The sequence below is a fragment of the Pristiophorus japonicus genome, chromosome 6 (genome assembly GCF_044704955.1).
Source record: "Pristiophorus japonicus isolate sPriJap1 chromosome 6, sPriJap1.hap1, whole genome shotgun sequence".
In the NCBI taxonomy this organism is placed as follows: Eukaryota; Metazoa; Chordata; class Chondrichthyes; family Pristiophoridae; genus Pristiophorus; species Pristiophorus japonicus.
Window position 1 is genome coordinate 243,920,005 of NC_091982.1, and position 20,021 is coordinate 243,940,025.

General features: G+C 46.6%; 1 protein-coding gene across 4 annotated transcripts in view; it reads right to left on the reverse strand.

Annotated features, from left to right (window-relative positions):
- LOC139266017 (phospholipase D1-like) overlaps window positions 1-20,021 on the reverse strand; it is a 291,725-nt gene that overhangs the window by 73,053 nt on the left and 198,651 nt on the right. For all 4 annotated transcript variants that reach the window (XM_070883772.1, XM_070883773.1, XM_070883771.1 and 1 more), the window contains 5 exons: window positions 15,133-15,266; window positions 11,557-11,702; window positions 6,591-6,699; window positions 4,951-5,016; window positions 1,376-1,434 (listed from right to left, as the gene is read on the reverse strand). In XM_070883772.1, the coding sequence (XP_070739873.1) occupies window positions 1,376-1,434; window positions 4,951-5,016; window positions 6,591-6,699; window positions 11,557-11,702; window positions 15,133-15,266 (514 nt within the window). The remainder of the gene's footprint in view (window positions 1-1,375; window positions 1,435-4,950; window positions 5,017-6,590; window positions 6,700-11,556; window positions 11,703-15,132; window positions 15,267-20,021) is intronic.

Genomic DNA, 20,021 nt, shown 5'->3' on the forward strand with positions numbered 1-20,021 from the left:
AAACTTCTTTACCCAGAGAGTGGTGAGAATGTGGAACTCGCTACCACAGGGAATGGTTGAGGCGAATAGTATAGATGTATTTAAGGGGAGGCTGGACAAGCATATGAGGGAGAAGGGAATAGAGGCTTATGCTGATAGATTTAGATGAGGAAAGACGGGAGGAGGCTCGAGTGCAGCATAAACGCCGGCATGGACTGGCTGGGCCGAATGGCCTGATCCTGTGCCATATATCCCGTGTAATCCTGTGTCTGCTGGTGAGATTGAGAATAAATCACTTGCAACCTTATTCGGCTGAGAATTGATAGCATCACACAGTACAGAAGGAAGTCTATCAGCCTGTGCTGGCTCTTTGAAAGAGCGATCCAATTAGCCCCACTCCCCCCGCTCTTTCCCCACAGCCCCGCAAATCTTTCCCCTTCAAGTATTTATCCAACTCCCTTTTGAAAGTTACGATTGAATCTGCTCCCACCGCCCTTTCAGGTAGCGCGTTCCTGATCATAACTCGCTGTGTAATAAATATTCTCCTCATCTCCCCCTCTGGTTCTTTTGCCAATTATCTTAAATCTGTGTCCTCTGGTTACCGACCCTTCTGCCAGTAGAAACAGTTTTTACTTTTTTATTCTATCAAAAACTTCCATGATTTTAAATCCCTCTATTAAATCTTCCCTTAACCTTCTTTGTACAACTGAATCTCACTAAGTCCAGTTAAGAACCAACCAACTGTATAAAATTACTTGGGGCCCAGATAGAATGGATAGGAAGGACCTATTTCCCTTGACAGAGGGGTCAACAACCAGGGGACACAGATTTAAAGTAATTGGGGGGAGGTTTAGAGGGGAAATTTCTTCACCCAGAGGGTGGTGGGGGTCTGGAACTCACTGCCTGAAAGGGTGGTAGAGGCAGAAACCCTCACCACATTTAAAAAGTACTTGGATGTGCACTGGAAGTGCTGTAACCGACAGGGCTGCGGACCGAGAGCTGGAAAGTGGGATTAGGCTGGATAGCTCTTGGTCGGACGGTGTGGACACGATGGGCCAAAATGGCCTCCTTCCGTGCTGTAAATTTCCATGATTCTGTGAGATAGTGAGGCCTAACGACACCCTGTCTGGGATCACCAAACTCAACACATGAAAGCTGTGTAACTGCCTGTGTCTGAGTGTCTCTGCGCTGCCTTGGCCAGTGTATCTGGGGTGGCAGAATAATAAATGTATAGTGAGAGAGGCAATGGGGGGAGAGCGAGGGACCGGCACAGGCACAACAGGCCGAATAGCCTCCTTCTGTGCTGTAAGAGTCTATGACGCTGTGATACACAAACATGCTCAGGATAGCAGAGTGCTGAAGGAACCAGCTGACGGAGAGAATGACTCTCACTTACAGGCCCTTTGGTCCGAGATGGTGAATGAATGAGAGCTGACTAACGCCAATAAACTCCATCTGTAGAAAAAAAGAAAGAGATCACCTGCATTGATATAGCTCCTTTCACAACCGCAGGACATCCCAGAGCGCTTTACAGCTAATGAAGTGTCGTCACTGTTGTAATACAGGAAACACGGCAGCTAACTTGCGCAAGGCAAGCTCGCACAAGCAGCGATGAGCACGTGGCCGGAATAATCTATTTCTAGTGACTTTGGTAGAGGGATAAATATTGGCCAGCATGCCAGGAAGAACTCCCCTGATCCTCTTCAAAGTAGTGCCATGGGATCTTTTTCATCCACCTCGGTTTTACATCTCATCTGAAAGACGGCAGCTCCGACACTGCGGCGCTCCCTCAGTACAGGCACCGGGAGTGACAGCCTGGTTTATGCGCTCGAGTCCCTGGAAAGGGGTTCCGAACCCACGATCTTCCGAGCCGGAGATGAGAGTGCTACCCACTGGCCACGGCTGACACACAGGGAAGGTGCACAGAAGCGGTGTCAGTAAGCAGCCTGACACCACGATGCAAGGCTGGATATTTGGATATCAGTGTCTGTGTCCTTCAGTATCTCATCACTATGTGGCGGTGTTGTGAAGTATGGTCTGCCCTAAATATCCTCACGGTGTGAACGGCATCAGCCACACCTGTTCGTGGTCCGAGCATTATCGTTTTCTGGACGATGAATCACACTGCCCTATATCTACATAAATGACCTTGTAACCTTGGTCTGCAATAGTGGCATCCCCTTGTGACCAGAATGACTTTTTGTGTCCTTCACACATGACCACATTCGATCAATTTCTCGGAAAATGGACTGAGCAGGCACTTGTTGAGACAAGGTTTGAAGAACATAAGAATTAGGAGCAGGAGTAGGCCATTTGGCCCCTCGAGCCTGTTCCGCCATTCAATAAGATCATGGCTGATCTGATTTTGGACTCAGCTCCACTTCCCTGCCCACTCCCCTTATCCCTTTACTCCCTTATCACTCAAAAATCTGTCCATCTCCACCTTAAATATATTCAATGACCCAGCCTCCACAGCTCTCTGGGGCAGAGAATTCCACAGATTTACGACCCTCTGAGAGAATAAATTTTTTCTCATCTCAGTTCTAAATGGGCGACCCCTCATTCTTAAACTATGCCCCCCTAGTTCTAGATTCCCCATGAGTGGAAACATCTTCTCTGCATCTACCTTGTCGCGCCCCCTCGGTATCTTATATGTTTCAATAGGATCACCTCTCATTTTTGAAAACTCAAATAAGTATAGGCCCAACCTGCTCAATCTTTTTTCATATAACAACTCCTTCACCTCAGGAATCAACCTAGTGAACTTTCTCTGAACTGCCTCCAATACAAGTATATCCCTCCTTAAATATGGAGACCAAAACTGTACGCGGTACTCCAGGTGTGGCCTCACCAATAGCCTGTACAGTTGTAGCAAAACTTCTCTGCTTTTATACTCTATCCCCCTTGCATTGAAAGCCAACATTCCATTTGCCTTCCTGATTACTTGCTGTACCTACATACTAACTTTTTGTGTTTCATACACAAGGAACCCCAGGTCCCTCTGTACTGCAGCACTTTGTAATCTTTCTCCATTTAAATAATAATTGATTTTTTTATTTTTCCTGCCAAAATAGATAACCTCACACTTTCCCACATTATACTCCATCTGCCAAATGTTTGCCTACTCACTTAGCCTGTCTATATCCCTTTGCAGATTTTTTGTGTCCTCCTCGCAACTTGCTTTCCCACCTAGAGACTTCGACAAGAGGTCATAATCTTAAAATCAGAGCCAGGCCATTCAGGAGAGAAGCTAGGAAACACTTCTTCACTCAAAGGGCGGTGGAGTGGAACTCTCTCCCACATAAAGCAATAGATGCTTGCTCAATTCATCATTTTAAAACTGTGATCAATAATTTTTTGCTAGACAAGGATGCGGAGCCAAGGCAGGTGGATGGAGTAAGGATACAAATAAGCCATGATCTCATTGAATGGCGGAACAGGCTCGAGGGGCTGAATGGCCTCCTCCTGTTCCTGTGTTCCTGTGAATCATTAGACTTTTATTTCACAGTGAGTGAACATGTAGAGCAACTGTTTTAAAAACTTAAGAAATAGGAGCAGGAGGAAGCCATTCGGCCCCTCAAGCCTGCTCTGCCATTCAATAAGATCATGGCTGATCTTCGAGCTTAACTCCAATTTCCTGCCCGATCCCCCTGTGACCTAACTTATTAGTTCAATCAATACAACTTGCCTTTGCATAATAATACAAAATAAGGAATACGCTATGCTTCCCTGCATCTTGTTGTCTTCCTCGTCTTGTACAAGATGGATTCTCACTGGCCTCCAGCATCCCTGAATTTTTGGACCTCACTGCTTTCTCATTAACAAGTCTGACTGCCTTTAAAGTTTCAAAATCCTCCCGACCTGTGCCCCCAGTCTCGATCTGGTAGCTCTGCCTTTCCACAGGCATGTACAGGGATCAAAGACTTTCCAACCCTGTGGGTTTGATTTGATTATTCATTGGCACGTTTAGCTAGTGAATTGTTTATTATTTACACTCTATGAGGAAACAACATCTTAACTACCCTTTGTCTCAGATTCTTATCTTTTTTAACTTGCGCGAACACACTGGGTGGAAATTCGATCTGTTGCCACCTCTGATCACTGCCGCCATGACTTGGCCAATAGTCGCCATTGGGCGGTAATAGCAGTGGAATTGATTTCCGGGCGGGTGGCCAGTTTCCAGCGCCCCGGCGGGACATTGGGTGCCGGGTTTGCGGGTGCGCGGAGCAGTACAACGCGCCTGTGTGCAACGCCCCGGGTTGCGACACCCTTTTTGAAATTTGTTTTCTGGGGGAACATGTAGTGCCCCGTAGCGGCCCCCTAGTGGGGCCGCCTGGGAAAGCGGGCGGTCTGAGCTGTTCCGGCCAAGGTGAGGGAAGGAATGACCAGCTGTGCGAAGTGTGATTGTATTTTTTTGCGATTTATGTTTATGTGGGGTGAGCAAGGAATTGGGAATGTTTCTTGCGCTGATTTCTTTTTTTCCAGGGAAGGCTCTCTCAGGGCGCTCTGAGGCCGGCTCTTTAGCTCGGGATTTTCAGTCGCTCAGCTGGCCTAGTGCTCCAGGAGAGGTGTGTAACGCCTCCCTTAGCGCTCTGCCCCACACTCAGGGCCCAGGTAGTGAATTTTGTGGCTGCAGACGCAATCCATTTCTCGGCGCAAAATTTACTGCCCTGCCGCCATTACTATCCTAACTAGCCTCCGACCAAATTTCCACCCCACTGCATTTTAAAACACAATGCTTTCTTTCCAAATCTGTTCTGTGAAAAAATGTCTGTTGGATCCTGAATCACGACGGTCCAGTGGCAGGAGAAGGCTGTTTTTGGTTGAGTGACGAATATTGGCCAAGAGGGGGGGAAACCCTCCCAACTCGCTCCTGTTGGTAGTGTGCTGCGGGATCCTATACACCAGACTGGGCCTGGGTTTAACGCCTCCACCAGTAGGCGGAACAGGTCCAGGAAACGGAGGGCTTACTGTGGGGTAGTAGTTCCTGTACATGGGCATCTTCAGCAGCTTGGTCAAGTAATCTTCCAGTTGCTTCTGCGAAGGCAAGGAAAGTATTTCAGCAACGTGAATAAAAAAGAGGTCAAATTACCCGCTCTCGTGCATCCAGCGCAGAACATTGCGCGTGGAGAACGGACATCAGCATATTGGCCAGGAGCATCAGTGCCCCGAATGAATCACCCGTCCTTCAGGGGCAGTAGTGTCCTGGTTCTGTTACAGGCAACGTTACCTGTAATTTTTTGGGAGGAGGGGGCTGCTTTGCCCCTTTAACGGACTGCACGGTCTGTGCAAAATTCGCCGCATGCCCGTGTTTATTTTTCAATTTAAAAACCGGCTGACTGGCCACGCAAGACCTGGAGAACGCTGCCCGACCACGCAGCTTAAAGGGAATATTGGTCACTGGACTAATCATCCAGCGAATGTGAGTTCAAATCCCACCCCAGCACTGTTAAAATTTGAAATCAGTTTATTTTTAAAAAATAGGAAATTAAAAAAAAACTGGCATGAGGTTACCATGAAGCTGTCAGATTGTTGTCAAAACCCAACTGAGTCACTCATGCCATCCTTGCCCAGACCACACTCGCCGCTCCCTATCTCTGTAACTTCCTACAACCCTCTGAGATCTCCGCGCTCCTCCAATTCTGGATCATTGTACATCCCTGATTATAATCGCTCCACTATCGGTGGCCGTGCCTTCAGCTGCCTGTGCCCCGAGCTCTGGAATTCCCTCCCTGAACCTCTCCGCCTCTCCACCTCTCTCTCCTCTTTTAACACACTCCTTAAAACCGACCCTTTTTGACCAAGCTTTTGATCACCTGCCCCAATATCTCCTTATGGGGCTTGCTGTCAAATTGTGTCTGATAATCGCTCCTGTGGAGTGCCTTGGGACGATTTACTACATTAAATGCACTGTATAAAGGACCGGCTGAGGGGTAAAGTTCTTTAATCATCTTAATCGCCTCAATTAGATAATCCCTTAATCGTCAAACCTCGAGTGAATACAAGCCTAGTCTATGCATCCTGTCCTCGTAATTTAACCCTGGTGAGGTCAGCTGATTGAGCACAGACTAGGAGTTAAACCTGGTCTACGTAATTTTGTTACATTGGGCAGTGCATTGACCACGTCAGATATCTCCAGCATAGTGTCTACATCCAGGCTCTTTACACTACAACAACAACGCACATTTATGTAGCACCTTTACCATAGTAAAACATCCCAAGGTGCTTCATAGGAGCTTTATCAGACAACATTTGACATCGAACCACATAAGGAGATATTGGGACAGGTGACTAAAAGCTTGGTCAAAGAGGTCGGTTTTCAGCAGAGTCTTAAAAGACAAAGGGTTTAGGGAAGGAATTCCAGAACTTAAGGCCTCAGCAGCGGAAGGTACAGCCACCAAAGTGGAGTGATTAAAATCAAGAGGCCAGATTTGGAGGAGCGCAGAGATCTCTGAGGACTGTGGGACTGGAGGAGGTTACAGAGATAGGGCAGGCGAGGCCAGGGAGGGATTTGAAAACAAGGATGTGATCATTTGAAAATCGAGGTGTTGCCGGACCGGGAGCCAGTGTAGCCGTACCTGGCTCCGCCAACACTGCCACACGACACTCACCCGTCGGCTGGAGATCTGCTCCTCTCTGACGATGTGCTCCGAGCTGCGAGGCAGAGTGGGCATCGTCCGTGGCTCCCCACGCTTCACTGTCTGCCTTCTCACCGTGAAACTGGAGGACGCAAGATAACATCATGAGAAAAGCACATCGGGAGAATAGACCTCTGGGCTCATCAATAGTCCCACAGCCCATTTACAACCTTTCATGGACCCCACCCACCCATTTAATCCCCTCCCACAGTCCCATGTACACTCTCCCCTATAAGAACATAAGAAATAGGAGCAGGAGTAGTCCACCTGGCCCCTCGAGCCTGCTCCGCCATTCAATAAGATTATGGCTGATCTGATCATGGACTCAGCTCCACTTCCCTGCCCGCTCCCCATAACACTTTACTCCTTTATCGCTCAAAAATCTGTCTATCTCTACCTTAAATATATTCAATGACCCAGCCTCCACAGCTCACTGGGGCAGAGAATTCTACAGATTTACAAATCTCTGAGAGAAGAAATTTTTCCTCATCTCAGTTTTAAATGGGCGGTCCCTTATTCTAAGACTATTTTCCCTAGTTTCCCCTATGAGTGGAAATATTCTCTCTGCATCCACCTTGTCGAGCTTATAAGTTTCAATAAGATCACCTCTCATTCTTCTGAACTCCAATGTGTATAGGCCCAACCTACTCAACCTATCCTCATAAGTCAACCCCTTCATCTCCGGAATCAACCTCGTGAATCTTCTCTGAACAGCCTCCAATGCAAGTATATCCTTCCTTAAATACCGAGACCAAAACTGTACGCAGTACTCCAGGTGTGGCCTCACTAATACCCCATACAGTTGTAGCAAGACTTCTCTGCCTTTATACTCTATTCCCCCTTGCAATAAAGGCCAACATTCCATTTGCCTTCCTGATTAATTGCTGTACTTGCATACTAATTTTTTGTGTTTCATGCACAAGGACCCCCAGGTCTCTCTGTACTGCAGCACTTTGCAATTTTTCTCCATTTAAATTATAATTTGCTTTTCTATTGTTTTTGCCAAAGAGGATAATCTTACATTTTCCCACATTATACTCCATCTGCCAAATGTTTGCCCTCTCAGTTAGCCTGTCTATATCCCTGTCATGTATTCAACTATCATTGTAACCCATGTATAAGCTGATCTAAGTTGTACACCTTGAGAACATTGACCACAAGGGGGTGAACTTGTGGGAGACACTCCTAACCTGGACTTGCAAGTATAAAAGGAGAAGCTCCACCCACCTTCATCACTTGAGGTCTTGGTAATAAAGGTAACTGGTCACAGAGTGACCTTCTCTCCAGTATGGGCCTCATGTGCATTTATACTGTATGGTAAGGACATATGAATCCCTTTGCAAATTTTTTGTGTCCTGCTCACAATTTGCTTTCCCACCCATCTTTGTATCATCAGCAAACTTGGCTATGTTACACTCAGTCCCTTAATCCATGTAATTAATATAGATTGTAAATGGTTGAGGACCCAGCACCGATCCCTGCGGCACCCCACTAGTCACTGTTTGCCAACCGGAAAATGATCTATTGATCCTGACTCTCTGTTTTCTGTTAGTTAGCCAATCCTCTATCCATGCTAATATATTACCTATTATGGACCCCACCCACTCATTTAGTTCCCTCTCTCAGCCCCATGTATACTCTCCCCTATCGTGGACTCTCATCATCTCATAGGCAGTCCCTCGAAACAAGGATGACTTGCTTCCACGCCAAGAAAGGATGAGTTCACAGGTGTTTCAATGAAGGACCTAATATTCCAGGTCCGTAACTACATCCTGAAGGGTTGAAGATGCCTGTGCGTGGATTTTTTTAACTTGTGGTGGCCGTTGCACACCAGCCATCACATGGACTTGACAGAGCTAGGTCTTGGTCCAGTGGCAAGGATTAACCAGGAAGACTGGAGACCAGCTCTGCTGCACGGACCTAGTGCGCACGCATAGATCTGTATGGGCTGGCCCGTGCTGCCTCTGGGCCCCTGGCCTCGAAATCATGCACTCACGCCTCTCTTGGGCCCCGATCACGAAGGATGACATCATCAAGGTCCAGGTTGGTGATTGGAATGTGGGCAGATACAGCAGGAGCGGCGAGGGACTGTGGAGGGATGTGATCGTGAATGCTAGCCACCCATTTAATCCCCTCTCACAGCCCATGGGCAAACTATTGTATTGCACCCAAGCCTTTAATCTCCTGAGGCGAAAGTGCATAAAATTCTATAATCCCTAAAGTAGAATGCAGCCAAACCGCAGAATGTTGATCCAATCTCATGTCTCTACTCTGCGCACCCCCGTTACACTGAGACTTTATCTGCCTGTTCAGATGGACGTTCAAGATTCCCACAGTGTTTATTGAAGAGCAGGGAGACAACATTCCCTCCTCAACTATCGCTACTCCAAAAAAAAACAGAATATATATTTAGCTAATTGCTGTTTGCGGGAGCTTGCCTGTGAGCAATTTGGCTGCCACATTTCCCTATATTACAACAGTGACTACACGTCAAAGGGATTCATTGTTTTCGGGTGTGTCTGAGATACCTTGTTCAGCAAGATTGTAAATAAGTCCTTTCTTGTAAATCAGCTGAACTCTCGTCATCAACTCAGTGGTGTTCCCCTCTCCCTAGTGCGCGACTTTGAACTAGTTGTGGCGTTCAAAACACACTCGACATATTCTCATTCAGGAGAAAAGTTAGGCTACACTTCTTCACGTAAAGTACGGCACAGTGTGGCACGCTCCCCTACAAAAATGCAGCAGGTGCCAGGTGCCAGCCCTTTAATCATTTTAATTCTGAGAGCCTTAGATTTCTGCGAGACAAAGGTTTTATGGGATAAGGTGACAAGGTGGTTAAATGGAGTTAAGATACCGATCAGCCCTTGAATGGTGGAAAAGGCTTCTCCTGTTCTTACGTTTTTCCATTGTGTGCCCGGGCTGTTGGATCCTATTGGTGCCACAAGAACAACTTTGATTTATACAGCGCCTTTAATGTAGTAAATACGGCTCAAGGCACTTCACAGGAGCGTATTCATAAAATGTTGAAACCAAGGGCTTGAAATTCGGAAAATAGCACTATGACTTTTAGGCAGTATTTCTTACCGCCGGAATACCGCTATGATGGAAGGCTGCAAAATTCGCCAAGCGGTGATCGACGGCAGCGGTAAAATCTGGTCTTGCATGATGGGATTTGTGCGTTGGAGCCGAATTCAGTGATCTGAAAAAAAAAATGGACCTTCTGCGCATGCGCAAACTTTTCTTTGCCGAATTTATTTTTCTGATTTTTTTTCCCCCCCGCGATTCTGGTCAGGTGTCAGGGTGTACCCGCGCATACGCAGTACACACTGCTCTCAAGCAGACATTTTTCAGACGCAGGAGAAGAGGCAGCACGTTGATCAAAGCAGGCAGAGGGCTAGAAAATTTAGTTTTGACGCCAATGAGGCTCTTGTAACAGCCATTGAGAGTAGATGGAGGGAGTTTAACAGGAGTCAAGGTAACCCCTCTCCCCCCCCCCCCACAGCCGTTGTAAAGAGATTTTGGACCGCTGTTGCTGAGGAGGTGTCCTCAGCAGATGACATTCCCAGGGACTACCAACATTGCAGGAAGAGGTGGAATGACCATTGTAGGGTAGTGAGAGTAAGTCATATTTTTATTCATGCACTCGTTTACTTAATTTACTAATTTACTAAGTACTAATTTACTTAAATTGTAAATCTGACACATGTTGGCATAGCAAGGCTTAGTGTTGCACCTTTTTTGCCATGAATGATTGTTACACATTATTAAGACTGTTTTTTGACATCTTAAAAGATGTTTTCCTGATGAACCACATGCAACTACCAGGGCTATTAAACAGAGCACTGTATTAAATGCACACAGTATGGGATAAGTGCTTTGATGGTTATCTGTGTGTGCCACAAGAGCAGAAGGGCCCTCTGGTAACCATTGCTATTGTCAAATAAATTCAAATGTTATCATTAAAAATACAGTTCGGGGAAAGAAATACAGACTCGAGGCACTGAATGGCCTCCTCCTGTTTGTATGATTCAGAGAAATTCTTCACAGTTTAGTGCATTAAACATTCGCTGTTGCGGTTTCTGTAACGGGCACCGATTCACAAAGCCAGTTTTACATCTGGGGAAGGAAAATCGATGCCGCCTTTCCCTTGATAATATTCTCATGCCTCCCACCTCCAACTCTCTTTAAAAAAATTTTCCTGGGATGTGGGCGTCGCTGGCAAGGCTGGCATTTATTGCCCACTCCTAATTGCCTTTGAGAAGGTGGTGGTGAGCCGCCTTCTTGAACCATTGCAGTCCATGTGGTGAAGGTGCTCCTACAGTGCTGTTAGAGAGGGAGTTCCAGGATTTTGACCCAGTGATGATGAAGGAATGGCGGAGGGGGGGGGGGGGGGCTCTGGGGGTGCGGGGAGGGGGAAGTTTGCTGGGTCTACCCTTCTCCCCCACACCTGCCTCATCTCCTCCAGCACATGGTGAGCATTATGGCTGTGACCTTCCACTCTGAACTCCAGTGGGCCTCTCAATGCCTGCCCCCAACTAAGCCTTGGACCACCTATCATCAACAGCGCTACTCAGTGCCGAGCTTGGGGCCAATATCTCGCTGTAGGCAACTAGGCTCACATAGCAGTGCCTGGTCTCTAGTCATCTTGGACCCCTTGCCACTGGACCTTGCTCAGCTAAGCCCGTGTGGCAGCCGATGTGCAACGACCATGCCACGTTAAAAGAACTCATGCACAGGTATCTTACACTCCCTTAACATGAAGTTTGGAACCTGGAACATCCGGACTCTCATGGACCACATCCTGTCCCTCGGAATAACAAAAATGAAAGGAAGGAAGAGAGGAATAAAGAAGGGAGAAAGCGATAGGTTTTGGGGGTGTGATCCTCAACATTCTCGACCCTGCGAACAATCCGTTGTCGCGCTCCAGGTTTAAGATTACCTGCGTGTTGGGATTGGCAGGCGGAGTAAAGCTTTGTATCGGAGAAGTTCTCTGTGCAGTTCCTGAAAGTGTTTGAATTTCCTCTTGACCTTCCAGGTGAACTCTCCGTGTTTCAGTTCGATGGTATAGATGTTGGGACTTGGGACCTGGAGACGGCAAAGGGAGCGAAAAAAATAAAAGGGAAGTTATATCGGGCGAAATCGCAGCCGCTCCGACACACACAGGCAAGGGCAGTAGCGAAGAGGTGTGCGCAGCGCGACTGTTCAATAGTCTACACTCTGGTTGGGTGCAAAGCGAGAAGGAAGACGGGGGCCTGGGTTTAATGTCTTATCCGAAATACAGCGCTCCCTCAGCACTGGCACTGGGACTGTCAGCCTGGATTGTGTGCTCAACATAGCAAAGTCAGCCAGTCCAGATGGGATGCAGCCTAGGTTACTGAGAGAAGTTAGGGTGGAAATTGCAGAGGCTCTGGTCACAATCTTCCAATCCTCCTTACATATGGGGATGGTGCCAGAGGACTGGAGAGTTGTAAGTGTCACACCCTTGTTCAAAAAACGGAAGAGAAATAAACCCGGCAGTTACCTAGCAATAATATAGAGGCCTATATTCTCTGGAGTGTAGAAGAATGAGAGGTGATTTCATTGAGATGTACAAAATTCTTAGAGGGATTGACAGGGTAGATGCAGGGAGAATGTTCCCCCCTGGCTGAGGAGTCTAGAACCAGGGGACACAGTCTCAGAATAAGAGATGAGGAGACATTTCAGAGGGTGGTGAATCTTTGGAATTCTCTACCCCAGAGAGCTATGGAGGCTCAGTCGTTGAATATATTCAAGACAGAGAGTGATAGATTTTTGGATATTAAGAGAATCATAGGAATATGGGGACAGTGCAGGAAAGTGGAGTTGAGGTTGAAGATCAGTCATGATCTGACTAAATGGCGGAGCAGACTCAAGGGGTGAATGACCTACTCCTGCTACTATTTCTTATATTCTTATCTTATGATCTTATGTTCAATAGTCCAGTCAGCCTAACGTCGGTGGTGGGGAACTTTTAGAGACAATAATCCGAGACAAAATTAATTTGCACGTAGTAAATGAAAGCCAGCAGGGATTTGTTGAAAGCAAATCATATTTGATTAACTTGGTTGAGTTCTTTGATGCAGTAACAGAGAGATTGGATGAAGGCAGTGTGTTTAATGTGGTGTACGTGGTCTTTCAAAAGGCTTTTGATAAAGTACCACATAATAGACTTGTTAGCAAAAATGAATCCCTTGGGATTAAAGGGGCAATGGCTGTGTGGATACAGAATTGGCTGGAGAGAAGTATACAGTGGTGCCCCCAGGGGTTAGTATTAGGGCCACTGCTCTTCTTAACATATATTAATGACCTGGACTTGGGTATACAGGGCAAAATTTCAAAGTTTGCCGATGACCGAAACTCAGAAATATAGTAATCAATAAGGAGGATGGTGGTAGACCTCCAGGGGGACACAGACAGGCTGGTGAAATAGGCAAACACACATTAGATGAAATTTAACACAGAGAAGTGTAAAGTGATACATTTTGGTAGGAAGAAGGAGGAGAGGCAATATAAACAAAATGGTGCAGTTTTAAAGGGGATGCAGGAACAGAGTGACCTGAGGGTGCAGGTACAAAAGTCTTTGAAGGTGACAGGGCAAGTTGAGAAGGCCGTTTAAAAAGCATATTGGCTCCTTGGTTATATTAATAGAGGCATAGAGTACAAAAGCAAGGAAGTTATGCTAAACTTTTATAAAACACTGGTTAGGCCCCAGCTGGAGTATTGTGTCCAATTCTGGGCACCACACTTTAGGAAGGATGTCAAGGCCTTGGAGAGGGTGCAGAGGAGATTTACCAGAATGGTTCCAGGGATGAGGGACTTCAGTTATGTGGAGAGACTGGAGAAGCTGAGATTGTTCTCCTTGGAGCAGAGAAAGTTAAGGGGAGATTTGATAGAGGTGTTCAAAATCATGAATGGCTGTGATAGAGTAAATAAGGAGAAACTGTTTACAGTGGCAGTAGGGTCAGTAACCAGAGGGAACAGATTTAAGGTGATTGGCAAAAGAATCAGAGGCGACATGAGGGAAAATATTATGCAGCGAGCTGTTATGATCTGGAAGGCGCTGCCTGAAAGGGCGGTGAAAGCAGATTCAATAGTAACTTTCAAAAAGCGAATTGGATAAATATTTGAACATTCTTAAGGCTGTGGGGAAAGAGCATGGGGAGTGGGACTAACTGGATCGCTCTTTCAAAGAGCCAGCACAGGCAATCCTTCTGTGCTGTGCTGTCTGATTCCATGATTCCAGGTCTCTGGACTAGGACCATGACCTTCAGACTCAGAGGCACGAGTGCCTCACACTGAGCCATGGCCGACATCTCTGTACCTGCGGGAGACTATCTTGAGGTGGCCTTGGGTTACCATGAGGGTTGCCAACTCTGATTGGGCATATTCCTGCAGGTTTCATCACATGACCTCCAACTGCCCCACCTCCCTCCCCCCCCCGCTATTGGCCGATTGACATGTCCATCCTCATGGCGCCACCCCTTCCCACGGCCAATCGGAACGTGAGTAGAACTTTGCATCGCCCGATTGGATGATCCTTGACAGCCAGTCAAAAACAGCCTTTTTCCCCACGTCCAATATTTGTACAACTAATAACAACAAAAACTTGCATTTATATAGCGCCTTTAATGCAGTGAAACGTCCCAAGGCGCTTCGCAGGAGTATTATGAGATTTTAAAAGTTTGACAGCAAGCTGCATAAGTAGAAATTAGTGCAGGTGACCAAAAGCTTGTTGAATGAGGTGGGTTTTAAGGAGCGTTTTGAAAGAGGAAAGAGAGGTAGCGAGGTGGAAAGGTTTAAGCAGGGAGTTCCAGAGCTTGGGGCCCAGGCAGCAGAAGGCAGCAAAATGATTGAGCGATTGTAATCAGGGATGCTCAGGAGGGCAGAATTAGAGGAGTGCAGACATCTCGAGGGTTTCATGGGGCTGGAGGAGATTAGAGAGATAGGGAGGGGTGAGGGCCATGGAGGAATTTGAATATAAGGATGAGAATTTTGAAATCGCGGCATTGCTTAACCGGGAGCCAATGTAGGTCAGTGAGCACAGGGGGTGATGGGTGAGCGGGACTTGGTGTGAGTTAGGACATGGGCTGCCGAGTTTTGGATGACCTCTAGTTTACGTAGGGTAAAATATGGGAGGCCAGCCAGGAGTATGTTGGAATAGTCAAGTCTAGAGGTAATTAAGGCATGGATGACGGCTTCAGCAGCGGATGAGCTGAGGCAAGGGCGCAGACGGGCAATGTTACGGAGGTGGAGATAGGCGGTCTTAGTTATATTGCAGATGCAAAAGTGTTTGGCCGGATTGTACCATCCTGCAGCTGCAGGAGTCAAAAAGCCGCCATGGGGTGAAAAAGGAGGGTGACTACCAGCAGTTAAATGTCAAACAAATTAGCTGTGCAATTCAGTTTTACCGTCTTTTATTTATTTGGCTGTATTGGCGCACAAGTTGGAAACACGGAAGCAAAGTTGTGGTTCGGATCTTAGTTCGGACTCCACTTACCTTCGTAGTGGAAGTGAATCGCTCCACCTCTAGCACAATAGCTTTGATGGGGACCCCGGGGAGATACACCTGGATCTCGGGTTCCTTGAAGGACTTTGTCTTGTAGATGGCCGAGAATGGGATCTGCGCACCATCTGAAATGTAAAACAGAGGAGATTTCATCACCATTTTTTGACGGCAGACAACCTGCATCTTATGGTCCTGTGTCAGCTGTGGCTCAGTGGGTCGCACTCTCGCCCCTGAGACTTGAGCGTGTAATCCAGGCGGAATAGGAACAGGGGGTGGCCATTCAGCCCCTCGAGCCTGTTCCGCCATTCAATGAGATCATGGCTGATCTGTATCTTTACTCCATCCATCAGCCTTGGCTCCGCATCCATTTGGATAACAAAGATGTAACAAAATGATTAATTGAGCTTGCATTTACTGCTTTTTGTGGGAGAGAGTTCCACATTCCTACCTCTTTGCGTGAAGAGATATTTGCTAACTTCTCCCCTGAAAGGCCTAGCATTGATTTTAAGTTTATGTTCCCTTGTCCTAGACTACCCCCACCAGCAGAAAACATTTCGCTTTATCTACTCTGTCAATTCCTTTCAAAGTCCTAAAAACCTCAATCAAATCACCAGATGATGCTCCCAGTGCAGTACCGACAGAGCACTGCACTGCTGGAGGTGCCGTCTTTCGGATGAGATGTTACACCAAGGCACCGTCTGGTGCACATAAAAATCCTATGGCCACGATTTCGAAGAAGTGGCCGTTCATCATGTGTGAGCCTGCATGGTGATTATTGTAAGGTCAGGATATAGAAATATAGAAACGTAGAAAATAGGTGCAGGAGTAGGCCATTCGGCCCTTCAAGCCTGCACCACCATTTAATATGATCATGGCTGATCATGCAACTTCAGTACCCCATTCCTAATTTCTCTCCATACCCTTGATCCCTTTAGCCATAAGGACCACACCTAACTCCCTTTTGAATATATCTAACGAATTGGCCTCAACAACTTTCTGTGGTAGAGAATTCCACAGGTTCACAATTCTCTGAGTGAAAATGTTTCTCCTCATCTCTGTCCTAAATGGCATACCCTTTATCCTTAGACTGTGACCCCTGGTTCTGGACTTCCCCAACATCGGGAATATTCTTCCTGCATCTCGGGATTGCTACCAGTGCCACGTGATAGTCAGAGTAGGAATCGCAGGATAGCGCAGATGAATACGTGGCTTGAGCAGTGGTGCAACAGGGAGGGATTCAAATTCCTGGGGCATTGGAACCGGTTCTGGGGGAGGTGGGACCAGTACAAACCGGACGGTCTGCACCTGGGCAGGACCGGAACCAATGTCCTAGGGGGAGTGTTTGCTAGTGCTGTTGGGGAGGATTTAAACTGATATGGCAGGGGGATGGGAACCAATGCAGGGAGACAGAGGGAAACAAAAAGGAGGCAAAAGCAAAAGACAGAAAGGAGATGAGGAAAAGTGGAGGGCAGAGAAACCCAAGGCAAAGAACAAAAAGGGCCACTGTACAGCAAAATTCTAAAAGGACAAAGGGTGTTAAAAGAACAAGCCTGAAGGCTTTGTGTCTTAATGCAAGGAGTATCCGCAATTAAGTGGATGAATTAACTGTGCAAATAGATGTTAACAAATATGATGTGATTGGGATTACGGAGACGTGGCTCCAGGATGATCAGGGCTGGGAACTCAACATCCAGGGATATTCAACATTCAGGAAAGATAGAATAAAAGGAAAAGGAGGTGGGGTAGCATTGCTGGTTAAGGAGCAAATTAAGGCAATAGTTCGGAAGGACATTAGCTTGGATGATGTGGAATCTATATGGGTAGAGCTGCAGAATACCAAAGGACAAAAAACGTTAGTGGGAGTTGTGTACAGACCTCCAAACAGTAGTAGTGATGTTGGGGAGGGCATCAAACATGAAATTAGGGGTGCGTGCAATAAAGGTGCAGCAGTTATAATGGGTGACTTTAATATGCACATAGATTGGGTTAACCAAACTGGAAGCAATACGGTAGAGGAGGATTTCCTGGAGTGCATAAGGGATGGTTTTTTAGACCAATATGTCGAGGAACCAACTAGGGGGGAGGCCATCTTAGACTGGGTGTTGTGTAATGAGAGAGGATTAATTAGCAATCTCGTTGTGCGAGGCCCCTTGGGGAAGAGTGACCATAATATGGTGGAATTCTGCATTAGGATGGAGAATGAAACAGTTAATTCAGAGACCATGGTCCAGAACTTAAAGAAGGGTAACTTTGAAGGTATGAGGCGTCAATTGGCTAGGATAGATTGGCGAATGATACTGAAGGGGTTGACTGTGGATGGGCAATGGCAGACATTTAGAGACCGCATGGATGAACTACAACAATTGTACATTCCTGTCTGTCGTAAAAATAAAAAAGGGAAGGTGGCTCAACCGTGGCTATCAAGGGAAATCAGGGATAGCATTAAAGCCAAGGAAGTGGCATACAAATTGGCCAGAATTGGCAGAGAACCCGGGGACTGGGAGAAATTTAGAACTCAGCAGAGGAGGACAAAGGGTTTGATTAGGGCAGGGAAAATGGAGTACGAGAAGAAGCTTGCAGGGAACATTAAGACGGATTGCAAAAGTTTCTATAGATATGTAAAGAGAAAAAGGTTAGTAAAGACAAACGTAGGTCCCCTGCAGTCAGGATCAGGGGAAGTCATAACGGGGAACAAAGAAATGGCAGACCAATTGAACAAGTATTTTGGTTCGGTATTCACTGAGGAGGACACAAACAACCTTCCGGATATAAAAGGGGTCGGAGGGTCTAGTAAGGAGGAGGAACTGAGGGAAATCCTTATTAGTCGGGAAATTGTGTTGGGGAAATTGATGGGATTGAAGACCGATAAATCCCCAGGGCCTGGTGGACTGCATCCCAGAGTACTTAAGGAGGTGGCCTTGGAAATAATGGATGCATTGACAGTCATTTTCCAACATTCCATTGACTCTGGATCAGTTCCTATGGAGTGGAGGGTAGGCAATGTAACCCCACTTTTTAAAAAAGGAGGGAGAGAGAAAACAGGGAATTACAGACCGGTCAGCCTGACATCGGTAGTGGGTAAAATGATGGAATCAATTATTAAGGATGTCATCGCAGTGCATTTGGAAAGAGGTAATATGATAGGTCCAAGTCAGCATGGATTTGTGAAAGGGAAATCATGCTTGACAAATCTTCTGGAATTTTTTGAGGATGTTTCCAGTAGAGTGGACAAGGGAGAACCAGTTGATGTGGTATATTTGGACTTTCAGAAGGCTTTCGACAAGGTCCCACACAAGAGATTAATGTGCAAAGTTAAAGCACATGGGATTGGGGGTAGTGTGCTGACATGGATTGAGAACTGGTTGTCAGACAGGAAGCAAAGAGTAGGAGTAAATGGGGACTTTTCAGAATGGCAGGCAGTGACTAGTGGGTACCGCAAGGTTCTGTGCTGGGGCCCCAGCTGTTTACACTGTACATTAATGATTTAGACGAGGGGATTAAATGTAGTAACTCCAAATTTGCGGATGACACTAAGTTGAGTGGCAGTGTGAGCTGCAAGGAGGATTCTATGAGGCTGCAGAGCGACTTGGATAGGTTAGGTGAGTGGGAAAATGCATGGCAGATGAAGTATAATGTGGATAAATGTGAGGTTATCCACTTTGGTGGTAAAAACAGAGAGACAGACTATTATCTGAATGGTGACAGATTAGGAAAAGGGCAGGAGCAAAGAGACCTGGGTGTCATGGTACATCAGTCATTGAAGGTTGGCATGCAGGTACAGCAGGCGGTTAAGAAAGCAAATGGCATGTTCGCCTTCATAGCGAGGGGATTTGAGTACAAGGGCAGGGAGGTGTTGCTACAATTGTACAGGGCCTTGGTGAGGCCACACCTGGAGTATTGTGTACAGTTTTGGTCTCCTAACCTGAGGAAGGACATTCTTGCTATTGAGGGAGTGCAGCGAAGGTTCACCAGACTGATTCCCGGGATGGCGGGACTGACCTATCAAGAAAGACTGGATCAACTGGGCTTGTATTCACTGGAGTTCAGAAGAATGAGAGGCGACCTCATAGAAACGTTTAAAATTCTGACGGGGTTAGACAGGTTAGATGCAGGAAGAATGTTCCCAATGTTGGGGAAGTCCAGAACCAGGGGACACAGTCTAAGGATAAGGGGGAAGCCATTTAGGACCGAGATGAGGAGGAATTTCTTCACCCAGAGAGTGGTGAACCTGTGGAATTCTCTACCACAGAAAGTTGTTGAGGCCAATTCACTAAATATATTCAAAAAGGAGTTAGATGAAGTCCTTACTACTAGGGGAATCAAGGGGTATGGTGAGAAAGCAGGAATGGGGTACTGAAGTTGCATGTTCAGCCATGAACTCATTGAATGGCAGTGCAGGCTAGAAGGGCCGAATGGCCTACTCCTGCACCTATTTTCTATGTTTCTATCTAACCTGTCCAATCCCGTCAGAATTTTATATGTTTCTATGAGATCCCCTCTCATTCTTCTAAATTCCAATGAATATAAGCCTAGTCAATCCAGTCTTTCTTCATATGTCAGTCCTGCCATCCCGGGAATCAGTCTGGTGATCCTTCGCTGCACTCCCTCAACAACAAGAATGCCCTTCCTCAGATTAGGAGACCAAAACTGTACACACTATTCAAGGTGTGGCCTCACCAAGGCTCTGTACAACTGCAGTAAGACCTCCCTGCTCCTATACTCAAATCCTCTCGCTATGAAGGCCAACGTGCTACTTGCCTTCTTCACCGCCTGCTGTACCTGCATGTCAACTTTCAATGACTGATGTACCATGACACCCAGGTCTCGTTGCACCTCCCCTTTTCCTAATCTGTCAGCATTCAGATAATATTCTGCCTTCC